Source organism: Engystomops pustulosus, chromosome 6, assembly GCF_040894005.1.
Source record: "Engystomops pustulosus chromosome 6, aEngPut4.maternal, whole genome shotgun sequence".
Classification (NCBI taxonomy): Eukaryota; Metazoa; Chordata; class Amphibia; order Anura; family Leptodactylidae; genus Engystomops; species Engystomops pustulosus.
Window position 1 is genome coordinate 141,078,877 of NC_092416.1, and position 20,958 is coordinate 141,099,834.

General features: G+C 40.8%; 2 protein-coding genes across 2 annotated transcripts; both read left to right on the forward strand.

Moving 5' to 3' along the window:
• The first annotated feature begins 2,357 nt into the window (after positions 1 to 2,357).
• Positions 2,358 to 7,454, forward strand: LOC140064482 (keratin, type I cytoskeletal 12-like). The gene is made up of 8 exons (XM_072111412.1): positions 2,358 to 2,974; positions 3,261 to 3,343; positions 3,465 to 3,621; positions 3,698 to 3,859; positions 4,034 to 4,159; positions 4,302 to 4,516; positions 4,605 to 4,660; positions 7,039 to 7,454. Exons 1-8 carry the CDS (start codon positions 2,429 to 2,431, stop codon positions 7,134 to 7,136), a joined length of 1,443 nt encoding a protein of 480 aa, XP_071967513.1. The 5' UTR covers positions 2,358 to 2,428; the 3' UTR covers positions 7,137 to 7,454.
• A 2,989-nt stretch (positions 7,455 to 10,443) lies between these two features.
• LOC140064483 (keratin, type I cytoskeletal 12-like) lies at positions 10,444 to 14,183 on the forward strand. The gene is made up of 8 exons (XM_072111413.1): positions 10,444 to 11,085; positions 11,647 to 11,729; positions 12,368 to 12,524; positions 12,623 to 12,784; positions 12,862 to 12,987; positions 13,279 to 13,493; positions 13,579 to 13,704; positions 13,837 to 14,183. Exons 1-8 carry the CDS (start codon positions 10,525 to 10,527, stop codon positions 13,838 to 13,840), a joined length of 1,434 nt encoding a protein of 477 aa, XP_071967514.1. The 5' UTR covers positions 10,444 to 10,524; the 3' UTR covers positions 13,841 to 14,183.
• Positions 14,184 to 20,958: the final 6,775 nt, after the last annotated feature.

A 20,958-nucleotide genomic window follows, 5' to 3' on the forward strand; every position in this document is an offset into this window, starting at 1 on the left:
GTCACTGTGGGTTTATTAGCAACTCTTGGGGCACTGTTGCTAAATAGGCAACTGTGAAGTCACTGTGACTATATTGGCTACTGTTGTGCACTGTAAATGTTGGCCATTGTGAGGGTGCTGTGACTGTATTGGCTACAGTGAGATCACTGAGACTTTTGGCTACTGTGGAGCCACTGTCATTATATTGGCTACAGTGGGGGAAATTTCCCTTTTCGTTACTGGCAACACTGGGGGCACTGTTACTAAATTGGCTGCTGTGGAGTCACTGTCACTATAAGCTACAGTGAGGGCACTGTGACTATATTCGCTAGAGTGGGGCATTGTATCTGTTGGCTGCTATGAGGGCGCTGTGACTATATTGTGGGGGCTCTGTGACTGTTGGCTACTGTGAGGGCACTGTTACTATATCAACTTCTGTGAGGACACTAAAATTATTGGTTACTGTGGGGCCACTGTCATTATATTGACAAGAGTGGGTGCATTGTGACTGTTTGGTCGATAAGACGCTGTTCACATGGATGTAATCGATTCAAACATTTTTATATTTTACAATTATACATATTTATACAATTATAAAGTATATTCAACCAGTGTGTATGGAACTTTCTCTCGATACAGTCCATCAAAGTTGTGTGCATTAGGCTGAAGCCTACAAAAAGAGCTTCACATCCGAGCAGTGACATTGGAAAATGTGACATATGACCCCTGAAAGGCCACATTATGCATTTGCTGACATCACTGCTCAGACACACTGGGTGAATACATACCGTATATACATTTATTGTTTTGTACATAATGTCAGACATATGTTACATGCATCCAGGAGTCCGGATGCGGTTATCAGAGGTTCACCTTGGCATCTCCATGCCCTGTGCAGGCGCTGTGTATTTTGATGCCGTCCGGTCCTGGAACATCAGTCATCTGGGGTACTAATTGTTAGAGAGCTCTGGTAGCACCCGTCATAGGTGCTTGGAGCAGCCAGGTGCTGACACTATAATTGGGCCATGTCAGGTGCTCCGAGGCTTCAGATACTGGGGTCATGTTGGCTGGGTTGATGGGCCAACATGTTGGATAAAGGTGCTCCAGTTCGGCAGTTGTGTCAGGTAGGTGTGGGCCTCACCACGTAAGACGGTTGCCGCTGTTGTGATGGTGGATGTTGGCGCTCGTGGGTCGCCTTAAAGCAGGTCGCTGCCGTGTGGTGCTTGACAATTACAGTACAAAAAATGATCTATATGGAAATAATACAGTTGTAAAGCTCAATACATGAAACATTTAACCAGGAATCCTCTGATTCACGTATCAATGAAAAGAAGATTAGTCAAATGCACTTCAGTAAGGGGTCGTTATTAAAGGGTGTGATAGTTATCTTTTTCTTGTACAGTAAGGTTGAAACTTGTTGGAAGTAGATTAAATCTGAGATATAAGACATGTGGGTGGGATTGACAGCAGAGTTCAAACAGTGTCACCGAGTCATGTGTGTACATAGTTTTATGTTACTCTGCAAAAAATACATATGCGCCATACAATAAAGAAGAGATACACAGAGCCAATAGTGGATAGGACCCCATACATGAATGAGCATAATAGACATTTCTCATTTGAACATACATCATATGGATAGATGGTTATTTACTGGCTGCTGCATGGCTGGCTAGCTGCAGCTTTCCTTGGTGGTATGAGAAGTTAGAACCTTAATAATGTGCACATATTTCAGTTGGTAAAGGGGTATTCATACCCATTGATCTCTGTCCACAAGCCCAACCAAGGTGTTTCCAGATGGGCGAATCTCTGTACTGAAATCTATAGGAGAGACAAAGAAAACACAGATAAACTTGGCTTTTTTTTATCTCTCCCAAAAAGCCGATAGTGCCAAACTGGTCAGTGCTACCTAAGATGTTATGTTATTGCAGAAAACTAAAAATATAAATTTAAAAATCAAAAAATTTAAAGCAGAACTCCTATGAACATATGTCAACTTTTAAGCCTAGAGTGAATAATAAATGCATAATGGTTTTAAGGTACTGTATCTACATTAGCATAACCATTGCATCTATAGTCATAACATATAACGATTAATATTATTCTTCTCATGTTCTCAGGTGTAGAAATTTTAATCTCTATGAAGGTGTTCAGATTATTTGATCATTATTAGTGCTCCACCCTAAAACCACGCTAACAGGATAAACAACCCAAGGGTGACAAGACCAGCGGCTAGAGTGATGCAAAAAAATTAATAATGATAATTGATAAACGCTACAAACAGTGGCAATCACTTGGCAAGGAATGTCTGAAAAAAAAACCATTAACATTAGGGTACGACACACCCAAGAAAATCTACTATATAAAGAACAGAAGCTGTACAGATATTACTCTTTCCATAGAAGCTGCTTTTTTTCATCTGGAAAGGGTGTCCTTTTGCTTGAACAACATGTCCCATTCTTACCGGCAGTCATCTCACCAAGCCTCCTCTGTTCATAGGGGAAGCTTTGGACAAGGTGCCCATATGGCTGGTGGTCATGCTGGTGGTGCTGGATCATATGGAGGAGGCTTTAGCAGTGGATCTGCTAGCTATGGTGGAGGTGCTAGTGCTTTTGGAGGAGCGGTAGAATTTGGAGGAGGCCATGGTGGTGCAGCAGCTGGCTTTGGAGGTGGCTATGGTGGTGGAGCAGCTGGCTTTGGAGGAGGCTATGGTGGTGGAGCGGCTGGCTTTGGAGGAAGCTTTGGTGGTGGTGCTGGAGGTAGCTATGGAGGAAGTGAGGGTATCTTCTCCGGAAATGAGAAACAAACAATGCAGAATCTTAATGATCGCTTGGCCAATTATCTGGATAAAGTCCATGCCTTGGAAGAAGCAAATGCTGAGCTTGAGCTTAAGATCAAGGAATGGTATGAAAAGCAAAGGGGCAGTAGTACCTCAGGGGACAAAGGAAAAGACTACTCTAAGTATTATGCCACCATTGATCAGCTGAAAGGGCAGGTAAGCTTATGAAGAGTGAGAAATGTATTACTTGATGTATCTGTAGAACTAACAATCGTGAATGGAACAAAGCAAAAGGACTGTCTTATCCTGGTGACATTCCCTTTTATTGAGTGAAATATAATTTGCCATGTAAAGTCCCAGGTTACAGTTTATAATTTACTGCTTCATATGCTATATTAGATGCTATTATTTTAGAATGTTAAGCTGTTAAAAAACATACAAATGAACATTTTATGGAATAGGGTATTTCAGTTTATCATGTAACGTGACTTTTACCTTGCAGATTATTGTAGTCACCAATGGCAATGCAGCCCTTGTCTTGCAAATTGACAATGCCAGGCTTGCTGCTGATGACTTCCAGATGAAGTAAGTGAACCGTTAATTGAAAATGACAGTTAATACCATTTTACTAACTAGAGCGCAAAAACATTTTGTTATGCATTTCAACAATATATGTTCTTCACAAGCGTCCATTATGTATTATCAGGTTACAGGCTGAACAGGCTCTCCGCCAGAGCGTAGAGGCTGATATCAATGGCCTGCGCAGAGTGCTGGATGACTTGACCCTGTCCAAGTCTGATCTGGAAACCCAATTTGAAGGTCTCACTGAGGAGATGGCTCTACTCAAGAAGAACCATCAAGATGTAAGTTACAAAGAAAGCACACAAACAATTTAGTGCATTTGATCTATTTAATACAAGAACTTTTTTTCCTTCATAGGAGATTAAGGGATCCCAAGGACCAACTGTGGGTGAAGTCAATGTTGAGATGAATGCTGCTCCAGGTATTGATCTGACCAAGATTCTGAATGATATGAGAGGCAAGTATGAGGCCATGGCTGAGAAGAACCGTAACGAGGCTGAGGCCCAATTCAATAAAATGGTAAGTTTTTCAGTTATTATTTCTTCCTGTGACAATACTTTGGTGTCACCAGCCTACACATATGACTTTGTGCCTAATCATGTCCTCCTAGAAACATTTCATGAATAAATGTGATTTGGCATTTTATTTAGTACTGATTAATTTGACTAAAATTGTATATTTTTTTTTCACAAGAGTGAAGGCCTGAAGAAAGAAATATCAACTGGAGCCCAACAAGTGCAGTCCAGCAAGAGTGAAATGTCCGAACTGAAGAAGACTCTTCAAGCCTTGGAGATCGAGCTGCAGTCACAACTTGCTATGGTAAGTAACTATGTGAAAAATATATTTTTATCACCCATAGATGTAGATTAAATTTCCTGGATCCAAACACAACAGTCTCTTAGCCCATGCCATTGACAATAGACCTGTCTTTATATTTATGGTGACATCTTCTTCTTTGCAGAAAAAAACACTGGAGGAAACATTGGCAGAGACAGAAGGACGTTACTGCATGTTGATATCACAACTGCAAATGCAAATATCTTCAATTGAAGAGCAACTGGCGCAACTTAGAGCCGACATAGAGTGCCAGACTGCAGAATATGAAGACCTGCTGGACATCAAGACCAGGCTGGAAGCAGAGATTGAAACGTACCGCAGACTTCTGGATGGAGAAGGGTAAGTTTGATTGTCAATGGAAATCTTTTTGTATGACTGGTTTCCTGACACCAAAGCACTAATAATGATCATTTATTAATAACTACAGTGGGTCACAAACAACAAAACCGCCACCTCAAACTCGAGGAACCGGGAGCAAGACAGGTAATCATTGTCCTTTGTTCACATTGTAACTCATTACACTTTTAAAATATTACATTTAATTTTTACATTTAATATTTAGAGAGTGAGGTGGTTACTATGTGGCTCAATAACTACTAGTGACACATAAGCCTCTATTATCTAGCTCCTTTATGTCTCAGAATCTTTTGACAAACCATTGCCCAGTAATTGCATTAAAGGCAGTGGTAAGATTGTTACACAGGTGATAAAAGATCAGAAGCTCAAGCCTCAAGACATTTGTCCCCTTTCCTTTAACATCCAAAAACATAGTATTGAAGATAGTATTAATGTGACATCTTTTTGAAGACATCATAGGTTTAGTTACATTTTAGTCAAGGGAAAATTAAGACTCCTACAGCCCCAGGCTGTATGAATATTATAACTCCTACACGTTTGGAATCCACTTCCCACATATGGTACTAGAACCAAACTTCTTGGGGAATGGACCTTTGAAGGACCTTCAAAGGTTCTGAAATGGTCATGTGCACACGTGGTATGAACATATATATGAGAAGATCCTTCTCTGTATAAAATTTGTGGGTAGTCATGGACCCCCCCCCCAAAAGACTTAGGCTCCGGGCTACCACCCAAACTGCCTATATTATAATCCACTACTAATTGTCTTAGCAGAACAATCATGTTAGCCATAAATCCATCAGCTCTGCCCCAAATAATGCAGTCATAATCTTTAGTTTATATTTATAACAGCTCATACACACCTACCTTGCAGAAACAAACAGGGTGCACAGTGTGCTTACCCCACCATGACCGTGCACAATAGAACTCAATGATGGTTGAGTGCACGAGGCCTGAGTTTACCTATAATTTAATTATCTTTCAGATACTCTACATAGATACACAAATACACCCCCAAATTATGATCACAGTAAGGCCCCATGTACACAACTATCATCTGGACGTATGTACGGCTGCAAGCTTGCACCCGTACATACATCCCCCACAGACAACTATGGCACAAGGGCTCGGTACGGTGAGCACAACAAGTGCTCACCATTCCAAGCCATAGCTGCAAAAAAATAGTGCTTGCTCTATCATTGGCCGTATCTACAGCCGTGCCGCTACTATTTTCTATAGGAAGGGGTGGGGGCAATCAGCGCTCACCCCCTCCTCCTCTCCCGTGCCCGACATGTGCATGGGGCCTAAAGTGGAGAGAAGTATCGTGGTTACGTAAAGAGCAAAAGGCATCTGGGAAGCAAGCACCTGGGAGACAAACTGGGAAAAGTTGTCATCAAAATTTTGGTTGTATGTGGTGGAAGCAGAATGACTTCAATAGACCAATAAAACTAATATAAGCAAATTATGAAAAAGAAAAGTCAAGATGCAAGGGCCCGATTCGCGTTTTCTCGACGTGTTATCCGAATATTTCCGATTTGCGCCGATTTCCCCTGAATTGCCCCGGGATTTTGGGGCGCGCGATCGGATTGTGGTGAATCGGCGCTGGCATGCACGGGACGGAAATCGGGGGGGCGTGGCCGAACGAAAGGAATAGGCCGGTGAACTTGAGCGCGTTCCGATGCTCTTCAGCGCAGCAGCGCCACCTGGTGGACGTCAGAGGAACTGCCTTAATGAATCCCGGCCGGACCTGAATCCACCGCAGAGAACGCGCCGCTGGATTGCGAATGGACCGGGTAAGTAAATCTGCCCCAATATGATGAATACAGATTATTCAAGTGACGTCTTCTGTAAAGTCATTCCCCTTCCTCCCCATACACCAAAAACTGCCATGACAACTTCTAATTTGTCGCTCCTAAGCTTGCTTCCCATATGTCTTTAGCTCTTCAGATTACCATCAAACTTTCTTCCCTTTTATACAAAAATTCCATTTAAATTGTTCTCCTTAGCACTATCCCAGTGCTGCAAAAATGTTGTGCACCCAAAATTATTATTGTCATACATAATAATAGTGTCCCCTTTTTGTCATAATAATGCACCATACAGCAATAGTGGCCTCTTTAGAGCGTTCATGCTGTAATACTTCCCAACAGTAATATTGTGTAAACTACCTCTTAAAATGATCTACTTTGTTCCTCACACTTTCATAGGGCAGCTCTTTAAAACCACCCAATAACAAAGCTCCCCCACAGTGACTATGCCCTCCCACCAACACAGTAATGAAGATGTAGTTACAAGTTTTGCTCTCACTTCTTTTATAACCAGTTCCGGTGGTGCCATTGAACATGGTAATACCTTAATCTCATCTACGATGCGTTGATGTATTATGTACGATGGTGTTTAGACCATCTCCCAGATTATAGATGCCTACAATATCGGATGGCCATATTGCATTGTCACATTAATTTACCACCGTAACTAAATATTTTGTCTTTGATTTGCTTTAGAACAAAAGAGGACAAGGGTAGTAAAGAAGCTTATTGAAAATATGGTAGATGGAAAAGTTGTGAGCTCACACGTTGTGGAAGAAAAGGAAGAATATTAATATCTTGACCCAAGCCAAAGAGATCATGTCTGCTCAAGCAAAAGGGAAACCTGCCGGGTTCATTTAGAAATCTTTTGTTTTTAGTATGCTCTACTTCTTCTTTTATGGGACTGCATTAGAATGGGAATAATATAAGGGAAGTCAATCTTTAATGTCATATAGTCTCACAGGAACATCATTTCACATTGTATGGCTATGTGATCTCTTACTCCCATAATGTCACAGCAGTCTGTTTCTACACAATTTTATCTGTATGTTCTGTATGTTCTCTTTTGCTTTGCACAAGTTAGAAAATAAATACTTTTCTGATGCAAGTTATACCAGATCTGCTTGTCGTCACTTATTACTTTATGAATATTGTTACTGTAGATGGTCCATCAGATTGGAGCCCATGTCGGGTAAACATCTGCCACCTAGTGGTGGTGGCGTCAGTGAGTGGGTATGAATTCATCGCCCTTAAGATCTGACCGATCCTAATAGACAGTTGTTTTAGATCTGCTGTTAGGGAAACAACAGATGGGGTGAAAATGGCTTCTCCTGTAATGGCAAATTAAAAAAAAGCTGACAGGTAATTCACAGTGATGCAGTTGTTAATCAAAACCTACATAACTCAATCTTAGAATATTAAAAGTCTTTAATGTTTCGATCGTTCTCACACACACCCACCATACGTTTCTCCTTGGGGCTCCAGAAGCTTTGCTTTTCTGTTCTACCTGCTGAAACCTGGCAGATCTCTACTTGCCGGGTGCACAAGTTAAATATTCATCAATTACGTCATCGCAATTATTAGATTTCATATATTAAATCCAAACAAAAAAAAAACGGAGGTCAATAATTTATGCGCTGAATAAATCTATTCAAGGGTTGAGCCAGGGAAACAACTTAGCTGAGGCTTTAGATCAGTGTTGGAACCTTTTAATACCTTTATAATTGGCCCACATTTATTAATATGTGCAGTTTGCCTCACTATCATACACTCACTGCATACACCCGATTCATGAAGACCAAGTGCGGTCTTTACAACTCTGTCACACGCTGCGGGTGCCCAAAGTGCATAAACTGAGCACACTCAGTTTAACGGGCGTGCGCCACAATAATGTTGGACTTCCGACATAAATGTGGCTTCTGGTGTGAATATGCACTGGATTGTCTTGCGGCGGGCATGATGCGGGCAAACACTACATAAATACATGTGCAACCAGTTTTGTATTTATGTGCAATGTACACCACAATGTTGGTGCAGATTGCTTGATAAATGTGTCCCATTACATCCATTCAAGGCCACTGCCTTAAACTAAATATCCATCACCATCCAAGTATACACTAAATCATGGCTACATACAACATTGCTGGGCCTCCATAAAAACTGTATACCAGTCCCCTCCCCCCAAAATATTCCAAATTATCTATAGTACTGTTATCTCCATGTGGGTAAGGCTAAATACACATGACCTGGGGGACATGTATGGTCCATTGGAGATGCGTGGGTTGAGCTATCCTCACCCCTCCCACCTCCACAGGAAGCCAGAAGGCCACGGCCAAAACACAGACAGGAATAGGACCTGACCTATCTCATGTGGCACAGCCATCCAGTTCAGTCATGATGCAGTGACACAGAGTCCTCACTGCACCGTTACCATGTGTTATGCAAGTCAATGATTTCCAAAAATGTATGAGGCCTTAGAGACACCAACTAGGCCTAGGAGCGATTACACCCCCACTAGTTATGATCCATATCATTAGATATTATCATGTGACTTGAGACCTTTCAAAGATTCCATTTATATGAAGGTCTGATGGCCGGTGGGCTATTGGGTGTAGAGTGCCAATGGAGTTGTTCTATTTTGGCCATGGTATTAATATAGACAGACAGGGCAGTCAGTAATGCCGAGCTACAGCAGAAGTTTATATATCAGGTCTTTGCAGAGGCACCACCCATTTCTACTATGCCCTTCCTTTTTCTGAGAAAAGTCACCTCCCAATTTTACCAAGACATGCCTCATCTTGAGATTTTTCAGTTTCACTGCCTAAGAACATTAGTGACTACATATCTCTCCATGTAGTAAGCTGTGTCAACCCATAGAGCACTACACAGAACAATATTCTATTAAGTAATTGTCCCAATAGACCTCTAGGCTCACAGACACCAGGGGGCACATTTTCTAAGGCTTTTGCACCAGTTTTCTGACGGACTTTGCACGTTCTTCTAGGTGTAGACGGCCTGCACAGGTATTTAAGAAGTGTCCGCACCGCTATTGTGTCACACGTGAACCTTTTGTGGCGCAGCCTGGCTAGCCTCCATGCAACACAAATTAGGGGGCATTCTGGTGCTCATTCAGACAGAGAACCGTATTTAACATGCAAAGTCTTTCACACGCCCTATGTTAAAGATGTACCAAAAAAAAGTTGGAGAACTTTGTCGGGCCAGATTCATGCTTTCTGGCGCATGTTCTTAATGGATCAGTCACACCCAGCATTATACACAGACTTCTTTTAGTGAAATATCCGCCAATCTTAGTAAATAAGCCTCAAGGAGTACTTTTCAGCCCCAAAATATGGATGTCATTGAGGTTGCTTTCTTTCTTAAAAAACATGACTTGTCTATGTATACAATAAAGGGTCATTCAATGGTTGCCATATATTACTAAATGACTTTGCAGTACAGTTGTTCCGAGTATGGTTTTGCCCCTTCCAGTAATATGCTAGTAAACTGGTATCCCCTGACATACTTCATGAGTAAGTTGCTGCAAGGAACTCAAGTTCTCAGTGGCTGTACTTCCAAACTATAGTATAAGAAAACAGGTTTATGCAGCCCTATTTTTTTCTGCATTCTCATCACGTTGCCATATGAGCTCTCATAGGGAGCAGAATTTCACTCCAGCTGCTCACTTTTATGACCTAAAAGCACTCAGAATCAAAGAGCATTCTGGGATTGGCATAAATATACCCCCTTAAATATCAGTTTCCAATTCTATATTATATTGTATATGTGTCCCTTAAAAAACATAGCTTCATTCTCTCTTAATTACTTTATAAATGATTGTTACGAAATTCTCATATATGGAAATGAGGTTCTCTATAGGTGTTCTGATGCATAATTCCAAGAACTCCACCCGCAAAGCATACTTGCCTAACAACTCAAGGGTGAGAAGACCAGCCGGTAGAGTGAGGCAACTGATTGATAATCATAATTGATCCAAAATATATGCAGTGGCAATAACTTGGCAATGAACTCTTATGTATGAAGAAGAACATATATTATAATATTCAAGATTGACACACCCTTTGAATCTGATATATAAATAAAGAATAGAAGCTGTACCGATACCACTTTTCCCACAGGAGCTGCTTTTTTCATCGGGAAAGGTTGTCCTTTTGCTTGAACAACATGTCCTACTCTGTTACAAAATCATCATCTTCTCACCAGGCTTCATCCTCAAGCTCACGAGGTTACAGTGGAGGTGCAAGTGCACATAGTCAAAGAGGAGGAGGAAGTGTTGGTTTTGGTGGTGGGTCCAGCTATGGAGGAGGTGCTGTAATGGCTGGTGGTGCTGGTTATTATGGTGGTGGTGAAGGATATGGTGCAGGATTTGGTGCAGGTTCTAGTGGTGCTGCTTTTGGTGGAAATTTTGGTGGTGGATCAGTTAGCTTTGGAGGACAATATGGTGGTGGAGCAGCCAGTTTTGGAGGAGCTTATGGTGGTGGTGCCGGAGGTGGCTTTGGAGCAGTTGAAAGCATTTTCACTGGAAATGAGAAACAAACCATGCAGAATCTTAATGACCGCTTGGCCAATTATCTGGAGAAGGTACATGCCTTAGAAGAGAAAAATACTGAGCTTGAACGTAAGATTAAGGAATGGTATGAACAGAATAAGTCTGGTCCTATTACTGGTGAAGGAGCAAAAGACTACTCCCAATTTTTTAAAACAATTGAAGAGTTAAAATCCAAGGTAGGTTTAATAAATGTCAGTGACTGTAATAATTATAATATATGTCTTTGATAATTTGTAACCAGGTGCCAGATTCCCAAGGTAGGTCAATAAAACAGGCAATTAAGTAGTTAATAATTGTGGCTCAGTAGGTAGCCCTGGTTTGCACTGCTATCTGGCATCATTGGGGTACCAGGCTGGAAACTGACCCAGGCATTGGTAACTTTACTGGTTCCATGTAATATCTGCTTTCATGTACTTGTATGTTTGAAATCATGAAGGTAGATCACCCATCTGGGAACAATGAATACTGTACTAATTTGTACAGTGCTGCGGGATATGTGTTGGCAATGCACCAAAAATGGGATTAAAGTGCTAATATGAAGCTGGGATCCATAATTCAGCGTAATTGTAAAAGAAGGATAAATATGACCTACAACACGATGATACAAATGGCAATTATAAAACAGAGATCATTGTAGGTAGTTCTTTTCATGGTGCAAAGAGAATTAAAGTTAGTATATAATTTCAATAGACAAATGTGCCTAGAATACGTCTTAATGATTATGTTTGTTCTTGTAGATTTTTGCTGCTACCAATGGAAATGCAGCCCTCGTCTTGCAGGTTGACAATGCCAGGCTTGCCGCTGATGACTTCCAGATGAAGTGAGTTTGATAACAAAAATTCTTACAACATAACTTCCTTTAAATCATCTCAGTTAAGGTCTTTAAGTTTATTTTGCTAAATTCTTGACAAAGCAACTTTTTTCAAACTTTCTTTGGGTACAGGTTGGGATAAAAGATCATTATGCTAAAGACTTGAAGAGCTTAGCCCATTGTGAGGACCCTACTGAATACCTCCCCAATATCTCAGATTTTTTAACCCTATGAATCTGGTATACAAGAGCAGAGGCGCAGTAACTGCAGCCACACCTGAATGTTATTTTAAGTATAGGCTGTAAGTCTAATGTATTATTACTGTGACACAAAGTTGATTGAGAATTACAGATTGTACACCTATGCAGTGAATATATTACATCGACTTATAATACTGACAGTGCTTATTGACAGCACATCGAAAGTCACTGAAATAATTAGAATCAAGTGATAAAGAATAAAACTATTTAATATACTTATAATGGCCAATGTCTAAAAGAAGATCTGGAATGCGGGGCCTACCTATACATGAAATGAGACTTCTTAGAGAGTGAATTTTGGACAAATGTAAAAATAATGTGTTATGACATCATGTTCCTGTTAAAACAATGTAGTTCCTAAGACTCTGTGATTTTTTTTTTTACCAGGTTTGAGAGTGAGAAGGCTCTCCGCATGAGTGTAGAGGCTGATATCAATGGCCTCCGTAGAGTCCTGGATGAGCTCACTATGTCCAAGACTGACCTACAATCTCAGTTTGACAGCCTTACTGAAGAAATGGCTCTCCTGAAGAAGAACCATGAAGATGTAAGTAGGATGTAGGATAATATAATACAGATATGTATTCTCAGTAATCCACTTAATTCACATTGGGAATTACAAAATAACCACCCTATTCTCCACAGGAGGCTAAAGGAACCCAGGAAGTACATATGGGTGAAGTCACTGTTGAGATGAATGCTGCTCCAGGTATTGATCTGACCAAGATTCTGAATGATATGAGAGGCAAGTATGAGGCCCTGGCTGAGAACAACCGTAAGGAGGCTGAGGCCCAATTCAATAAAATGGTAAGATTTATGCACATCTCACTATATTACTATACACAGGACATGCTCTATATTTAAACTATGCATTTTTTTTCAAGAGTGAAGGTTTGAAGAAAGAGATTTCCACCGGAGCAGTAGAAGTTCAGTCCTCCAAGAGTGAAGTATCTGAGCTAAAAAAGACACTTCAATCTCTGGAGATCGAGCTCCACTCCCAGCTTGCCATGGTGAGTGCTGAGAAACTGTTGATACAGGGATTATTCTTATTTCCGCATTTGGAGTAAGGATTTTTTCCCCAAATGTAGGTTTATTGGTATCCATCTTATACAGGTTTTTCCCACCCTCTGAATCAACACTTTGGAGATATAGGTTACACTTGATAGACATGTGTCTTTTTTAACCTTCACTATGTGGCCACAGACTGAATCTGTTTTCTTGTTATTTCTAATTGCTGGGTGCAAGGGAAAGTTTTTACATACATGATTTGTTTCTGATGGGCTGCGCTTTCTCATTTGTAGAAAAAATCACTTGAGGACACATTGGCAGAGACAGAAGGACGTTACTGCATGAAGATATCACAAGTGCAAATGCAAATAACTGGAATTGAAGAGCAACTTGAAATCATCAGAGCTGAAATAGAGTGTCAGACTGCAGAATATGAAGACCTGCTGGATATGAAGACCAGGCTGGAAACAGAGATTGAAACATACCGCAAACTTATGGATGGAGAAGGGTAAGAATGACCATCAGGAGAAGTTTCTTTTATACTTGGTTTGATAGTATGTATATACTAATAATAATTCTCCTTCAACAACTAGCACAACTGGCACGGGACAATCTAGCACATCATCTTCATCGTCATCATCAACAACCAGGGCATCTAGCACAACCCGGGCCACTGGATCTGGAACTACTACCGGATCCAGCACAGGAACCTACCGACGGTAAACAAAATTTTCTACTATTACAAGATCAAAGACCAAATGCATATATTTAAAATAGAAATCCATACTTAAGAAAGATGTATACTGAAGAAATAATGATTCATTCTATTCTATTCCTTTGTCTTCTTGTAGGTAGTAAAAAACAAGAAGAGTAAAGAAAGTGTATGACAACATTGTGGATGGAAAAGTTGTGAATTAATAAGTGGTGGAAGAAACAGAAGAATACTAGAAACTCTATGGAAGCCAACACATGTTGTCTGCTCAAGCAAAATAGCAACCTGTTGGGTTTATTTGCATTTGTATCATTCTCTTCACTTTCTTATGCAGCTATATGATGTTCATTCAAGCGTCTTAAACCACGTTTGTTCCATAAAGCTGCAACAGTCTCCTTGTGGCTTGTGGTCGTTCTATAAATTACACAATGTATTTGCTTTTGCTTTGCACAACCTATGAAATAAAGATTTTACTGAAGCAATTTATACATGATCCGTTTTTCATTATATGTACCAATAGTTGTGGGTCACAAACCATATGGGTTAAACGTTTTACCTATTCTTTCTTTACTTGACAGTGGAATAAAATAATAAGTAGGTTAGGTTTGTCACATAAGGCACTGACGCTTTTAGGTTGCACTTTACGCGGCACTGCTAAAGCTTTTATCAGTAACTAATCTCTTTTGTTATGTACAATTCTTGAATATTCCTATATTCCATATATATGATAACTAGGACAACACTTAAAATAAAATTAGAATACTGACGGGTCACTTTTAGCTTTACAGTGAACTTAGACCTTGTCTCCTTTAGAACTTTGTTGACTTCACACCAACGTCTTGTACGGCTAACCATTAACTCACAAATTCATTTTAAAATCACTATTCAGTAAGTTATGGCAGGTCATCACTTCTTCAGGCCCTTTTACCCTTCCTCAACCAACCTAGTTTAGATCAGTTGACTGCATCGCAGGGTTGAACCAATTAGAACACATTAGGAACCTCAAGGAAGCCATTCTACCACTACACCCTAATCATCAGAGCTGTGCATTCTGGGTGTTAAACTATGGAACTATTTAATTGCAATGGGCATGCCAATGTGGCTGCCAGCCCACCAATGCATCATCAAACAATAAGCCAGATCTGGTATCCAGCTACCGAACAGTGGACAACCCAAAGGCCGATCATTTTCACAGGTCAATTATAGCTCTACTTGGCTCGATAAACAGAATATCTCTTTCCCTCCAAGCTGAGCAGAAGCACAGAAAGCATTACAATGTACTTGTAAAATACACACATCTATGTCAGGACCTTCTCCCGGTACACAAACAAATAAGAAACCTGTCACCAGGAAAGGGGCTCCACCAATACCACAATCATATAATCCAATATCACATCCTCAAAGTAGAACATACATACGGTATATACATTGAAGCACATGTATTTTTGAGATCTTAAGGGTATGCAGTGGATGCATTAGGGGATTATAATATAGGTGGTGTGGGAGGTAGCCTGGGGCCCAACGCCTTCTAGGGGGCCTATAGTCACTCAAATGACCCACCAAATTTTATATTGAGAAGGACCTTCACCCATGAAATCCTTGTAATCTGTTCTTGCTCTCAATACACGTGTAAACAAGAGTCATTTCATGACCTTTGAATGTCCTTCAAAGGTCCTGAAACTGCAGTTTAAAAGCGGGAAGGGATGCATCCTCAATTCCCCAAAAAGCTTCATTCTAGTACCATATCTAGGATGTTTATTCCAGACTTGTAGGGGCTATAATATTCATACAGCCCAGAGCAGCCTTATTCCGCCCCTGACTGCTAGTTTTCCGTGCTGCAGATTCACAAGCTGTTACACTGTATAAAAGAACTTCCCCAGCAGGCAGAGGGAGGAGGAAGTACTGAAGGAACATGGGGGAGGGGGTTGACACTTCCTCCTGCTGAGTGTAAAAGTACCAACACCTGATTTATCAAAGTGTCTGATACGAAATAATAAAGTTCAGAGACTTTCTTGTCTTGTGTGAAGCTTAAGACTACTCCTATTTGCTGGTTTAGTTTATGACACGAAAATGTACCCAAATATTGTTGTGTTTGTATAGTTATTGGTTCACACGCCATTTAATGGTACAGTAACATGATAAAACAATAAATGTGCTTTTCATTGGCAGCTTATAAGTCTGTAATGCAAACTGCGTGGAAGGTTAAGTAGCAGCCCTGTGTAACTTTACAATGGTGTGTGTAGCAACAGGACTGTAAAAATGCATTTATATTCCAGGATTGTATCTGGACTTGGAGATCTCTGGTACATTGTTTTGTGAGATCTCTTCATTGAACACAGCACAGCCCACCCCTCTGCTTTGTAGACAAAGCAAAAAATCATTTTGAAAATGCATTATTACTGTGTGTGAACATGGGGGGATGGGGTCAGAGAAGGAGTTGGGGTGCGGCTAATGGCAGGAAAACAAGTGCAGTAACTTCTGACAAACTTTTGAACTAAGATCTTTGACTTTCAAGCACAGAGTTGAAGAGAATCTCAGACCTATCTCCGTTTGGTTTGAGTGGTCTACCAAAGGACCAGTAGATCATTACAAACTTGGTTATAACTGTTAAAAGCAGCTAATAAGGACATACTTATCCAATGGGGCAAGATCCAAGACTGGGGACAGGGGGTAGGACATTTTGGAGAAAGTGCTGGCAACTTTTCCTTTACTTTGCATATGGCACAATGAGGTTAGCGTTCTGAGGGTTCTGAAAGTTGAAGATGCCCTGAAATTAAGGTGGGCTACTAGTACCATCCTGGTTGGCATTCTCAATCTGACACCCAGGAAATAGACAGGTGGCAACAAATATCATCTTAAGAACTCCCATACACTGAAATCCAGGTTCCAGAGGTGACATGAAGGTCCTCACCCAATAACCTTCATCTATCCTTGGTGTTTTAATTTTTTAAAAATTTAATAATAATTATTTATTTATATAGCGCACACAGATCATGCAGCACTGCACAAAGCATGTCAAATTGGTCCCTTTCCCCATGGGGCTCACAATCTAAACAACCTACCAGTATGTTTTGGAGTGTGGGAGGAAACCAGAGGATTCCATGCAAACATGGAGAGAACATACAAAATCTTTGCAGATGTTGACCTGGGTGGGACTAGATCCCAGGACTCCAGAGCTGCAAGGCAGAAGTGATACCCACTTAGCCACCGTGACGCCCTTTGAAGAGCAGGTTCCATATTTCTCCATGGCACATTGACTTTAGTTACTTTTATATTTTTCCATATGCTCAATGTTAGCAACATCATGTAAATCTAAACTCACATCCCTCATTTGTTTCCTATTAAAACTTTAATATTGCAATTTCTTAATTCCACACCCACAGTCACTTGCTCCCCGAGGCAGCGGGAGTTATCCTTAAAGTTGGCTCAAGACAATTGTATTTCTAATCTATCAACAATACGTTTGCAGGTTGAAAGATGAGATGCAAGATCTTGCCAAGAATACAAGTTACAATTTATCCACCATGTCAGAAGAGTTTTTAAAATTTACTACACTAGTAGGATGATATCATTTATTGTACATAGTACTAGAGGTGTAACTTCAAGTTTAGAGCCTCAATGCAAAATCTATACCAAGTTCCCCACCAACTATAATTTATTATTATAGTATTAGCCCTTCATATAGAAGACACACAGCTTATAGACCCCCTAAGTCTACTAGGCCTGGGTGCCACCTCACTCTCTGCCTACAAGAAGTATTATGAGCCAGCAGCTCAGATGAGTAATTTGGGGGAGGGTTCGGAAGTAGTAAGAAACAATGAGCTCTAATTTCCCCATGTGTCTCAAAGTTACTGGGCTCCATGATATCTGTGGCCTCTGACTGCACCCCCCTCCCTTCTCGGAATAATAATACTGCCTGACAGTGAATATATTCATTCATGTGTGTGTATCAGTGTATAAATACACTCACCGGCCACTTTATTAGGTACACCATGCTAGTAACGGGTTGGACCCCTTTTTGCCTTCAGAACTGCCTCAATTCTTCGTGGCATAGATTCAACAAGGTGCTAGAAGCATTCCTCAGAGATTTTGGTCCATATTGACGTGATGGCATCACACAGTTGCCGCAGATTTGTTGGCTGCACATCCATGATGCGAATCTCCCATTCCACCACATCCCAAAGATGCTCTATTGGATTGAGATCTGGTGACTGTGGAGGCCATTTGAGTACAGTGAACTCATTGTTATGTTCAAGAAACCAGTCTGAGATGATTCCAGCTTTATGACATGGCGCATTATCCTGCTGAAAGTAGCCATCAGATGTTGGGTACATTGTGGTCATAAAGGGATGGACATGGTCAGCAACAATACTCAGGTAGGCTGTGGTGTTGCAACGATGCTCAATTGGTACCAAGGGGCCCAAAGAGTGCCACGAAAATATTCCCCACACCATGACACCATCACCACCAGCCTGAACCGTTGATACAAGGCAGGATGGATCCATGCTTTCATGTTGTTGACGCCAAATTCTGACCCTACCATCTGAATGTCGCAGCAGAAATCGAGACTCATCAGACCAGGCAACGTTTTTCCAATCTTCTACTGTCCAATTTCGATGAGCTTGTGCAAATTGTAGCCTCAGTTTCCTGTTCTTAGCTGAAAGGAGTGGCACCCGGTGTGGTCTTCTGCTGCTGTAGCCCATCTGCCTCAAAGTTTGACGTACTGTGCATTCAGAGATGCTCTTCTGCCTACCTTGGTTGTAACAGGTGTCAATTTGAGTCACTGTTGTCTTTCTATCAGCTCGAACCAGTCTGCCCATTCTCCTCTGACCTCTGGCATCAACAAGGCATTTCCGCCCACAGAACTGCCGCTCACTGGATGTTTTTTCTTTTTCGGACCATTCTCTGTAAACCCTAGAGATGGTTGTGCATGAAAATCCCAGTAGATCAGCAGTTTCTGAAATACTCAGACCAGCCCTTCTTCCACCAACAACCATGCCACGTTCAAAGGCACTCAAATCACCTTTCTTCCCCATACTGATGCTCGGTTTGAACTGCAGGAGATTGTCTTGACCATGTCTACATGCCTAAATGCACTGAGTTGCCACCATGTGATTGGCTGATTAGAAATTAAGCGTTAACGAGCAGTTGGACAGGTGTACCAAAGTGGTGAGTGTATATGTGTTTGTATATGTTGTATGTGTCTATAGCTTATATTTAAGTTTATGGTGTGTATGTGTGTATATAGTGTTTAACTGTTTATGTGTATAAAGTGCAAATATGTTTTATATACTGTGTACGTTGAGAGAATCAGTGTTTGATCCCAGGCCGAGTTTGCCACCTACAAAAAATGGAGAGGTCTGTAATATTTATTGTAGGTACACTTCAACTGTTAAAACAGAATCTTAAAAAAGAAATCCAGAAAATCACATTGTATGGTTTTTAAATAAGTAATTAGCACTTTATTGCATGAAATAAGTATTTAATACCATAGAAAAACAGAATGCAATATTTGGTACAGAAGCAAATTCCTTAGGTCAGACGTTTCCTGTATTTCTTGACCAAATTTGCACACAGTGCAGCTCCACATCGTTCAGGTTTTGAAGCTGTATTACACTGTATTGAGTTTCAGCTCCGTCCAAAGATTTCTGATTGGGTTTAGGTTCGACGACTGGCTAGACCACTCCAGGACCTTGAAATGCTTCATACCGAGTCGCTCCTTACTTGTCCTGGCTGTGTGTTTTGTGTCATTGTCCTACTGGAAGACCCAACCATGACCCATCTTCAATGCTCTTACTGAGAGGATGAGAAGGATGTTTTTATCCAAAATATTGCGATACATGGCCCAAACCATCCTCCATTCAGTTCAGTTTTCCTGTCCCCTTTGCAGAAATCTACCCCCATGGCTCACCTTTAGGATGGTGCTCTTAGGGTTGTATTCATCCATCTTCTTCCTCCAAACCCAGCAAGTGGAGTTGATACTAAAAAGTTCTATTTTGGTCTTGTAGTGTGTTACTAATGGTAAACTTTGAGACTGAAGTCCCAGCTCACTTCAGGTCATTGGCCAGGTCCTCCTGTGTAGTTCTGGGCTGATTCCTCACCTTTCTCAGTATCATCCTTTTCCCACAAGATGATCTCGTATGTGGAGCCCCAGACTGAGGAAGATTGTAGGTCATCTAGTGTTTCTTCCATTTTCTAATAATTATGCCAACAGTTGTTCTCTTCTCTCCAAGCTGCTTGCCTATTGTCCTGTAGCCCATCCAAGCCTTGTGCAGGTCTAAAATGTATTAACTAAAAACTTATTTGGTCTTGGCCATGGTGGAGAGGTTGGCATATGATTCAATGAATGTGTAGACATGTGTCTTTTATACAGGATACAAGTTCAATCAGGTACAATAAATACAGGTAATGGGTGCACAGTAGGAGGAGCTGACGTTAATGAGTGCAGAGTAGGCGGGGCTTATTAAATAAAAACTAACAGCACCGAGAGAGATAGAATTCTTGGATATTTCTTGCAATAGCATGCTTATTAATTATTTTAAACTCATGTGATTTTCTGCTTTTTCTTTTTCTGTCTCTGACAGTTTAAGAGTACCTACAATAAAAATTGAAGATCTCTCCATTCCTTGAAGGTGGAAAAAATTGCAAAATCAGTCTGGGATCAAATACTTATTTCTCCCACTTTATTTTCTGTATGTATGTATATGGTGTACTTGTGTGTATGCAGTATGTGTGTATATGGCGTGTTTATACTGTATGTGTATATGGTGTGTGATATACAGTGTAAGTATTTGATGTACACATACTAAATGTGTGTATATATAACGTGTGCATACTATTCCAGGATGGGATAAGGAAAATAAGGATAAGGAAAATCACACCTGTTTCGACCTGGTTGGGTCTATGGTCTCTTGTAGTTCATGCTTGATGTCACGGGAGCTGCCTTACAAGGTAGTTTAAAGAGGCATGGTTTTCCTTATCCCATCCTGGAAAACTTTGAATATTTTCCCAGAATTCATGAGTCAAGCTTCCATATAGCTGGCCAAGTGGGTGGGCTCTGATTAACATATGTGCTATTTTACTCCTTACATGTAACACAGAGCCATCATACAGTACCCTTAGGCTTTGATGCAGGGACTCCATTTGCTTCCACACAGGCTCTGCAATGTGTAATTTCAAAATCTCAGCTCCTCATCTCCAATGGAATGAAAAAATGTAGAACACTGACCATAGCAATTCTATATCATTGTACTCCATACTC

Excerpts from the sequence above, each read along its gene's own strand:
- LOC140064483 (XM_072111413.1), top strand. The coding sequence starts at position 10,525 with ATGTCCTACTCTGTTACAAAATCATCATCTTCTCACCAGGCTTCATCC. Across the intron at positions 11,730-12,367 it reads GCTGATGACTTCCAGATGAA|GTTTGAGAGTGAGAAGGCTC; the intron begins GTGAGTTTGATA and ends TTTTTTTACCAG. Across the intron at positions 12,785-12,861 it reads AGGCCCAATTCAATAAAATG|AGTGAAGGTTTGAAGAAAGA; the intron begins GTAAGATTTATG and ends TTTTTTTTCAAG.
- LOC140064482 (XM_072111412.1), top strand. The coding sequence starts at position 2,429 with ATGTCCCATTCTTACCGGCAGTCATCTCACCAAGCCTCCTCTGTTCAT. Across the intron at positions 3,622-3,697 it reads TCAAGAAGAACCATCAAGAT|GAGATTAAGGGATCCCAAGG; the intron begins GTAAGTTACAAA and ends TTTCCTTCATAG. Across the intron at positions 4,661-7,038 it reads AGGAACCGGGAGCAAGACAG|AACAAAAGAGGACAAGGGTA; the intron begins GTAATCATTGTC and ends GATTTGCTTTAG.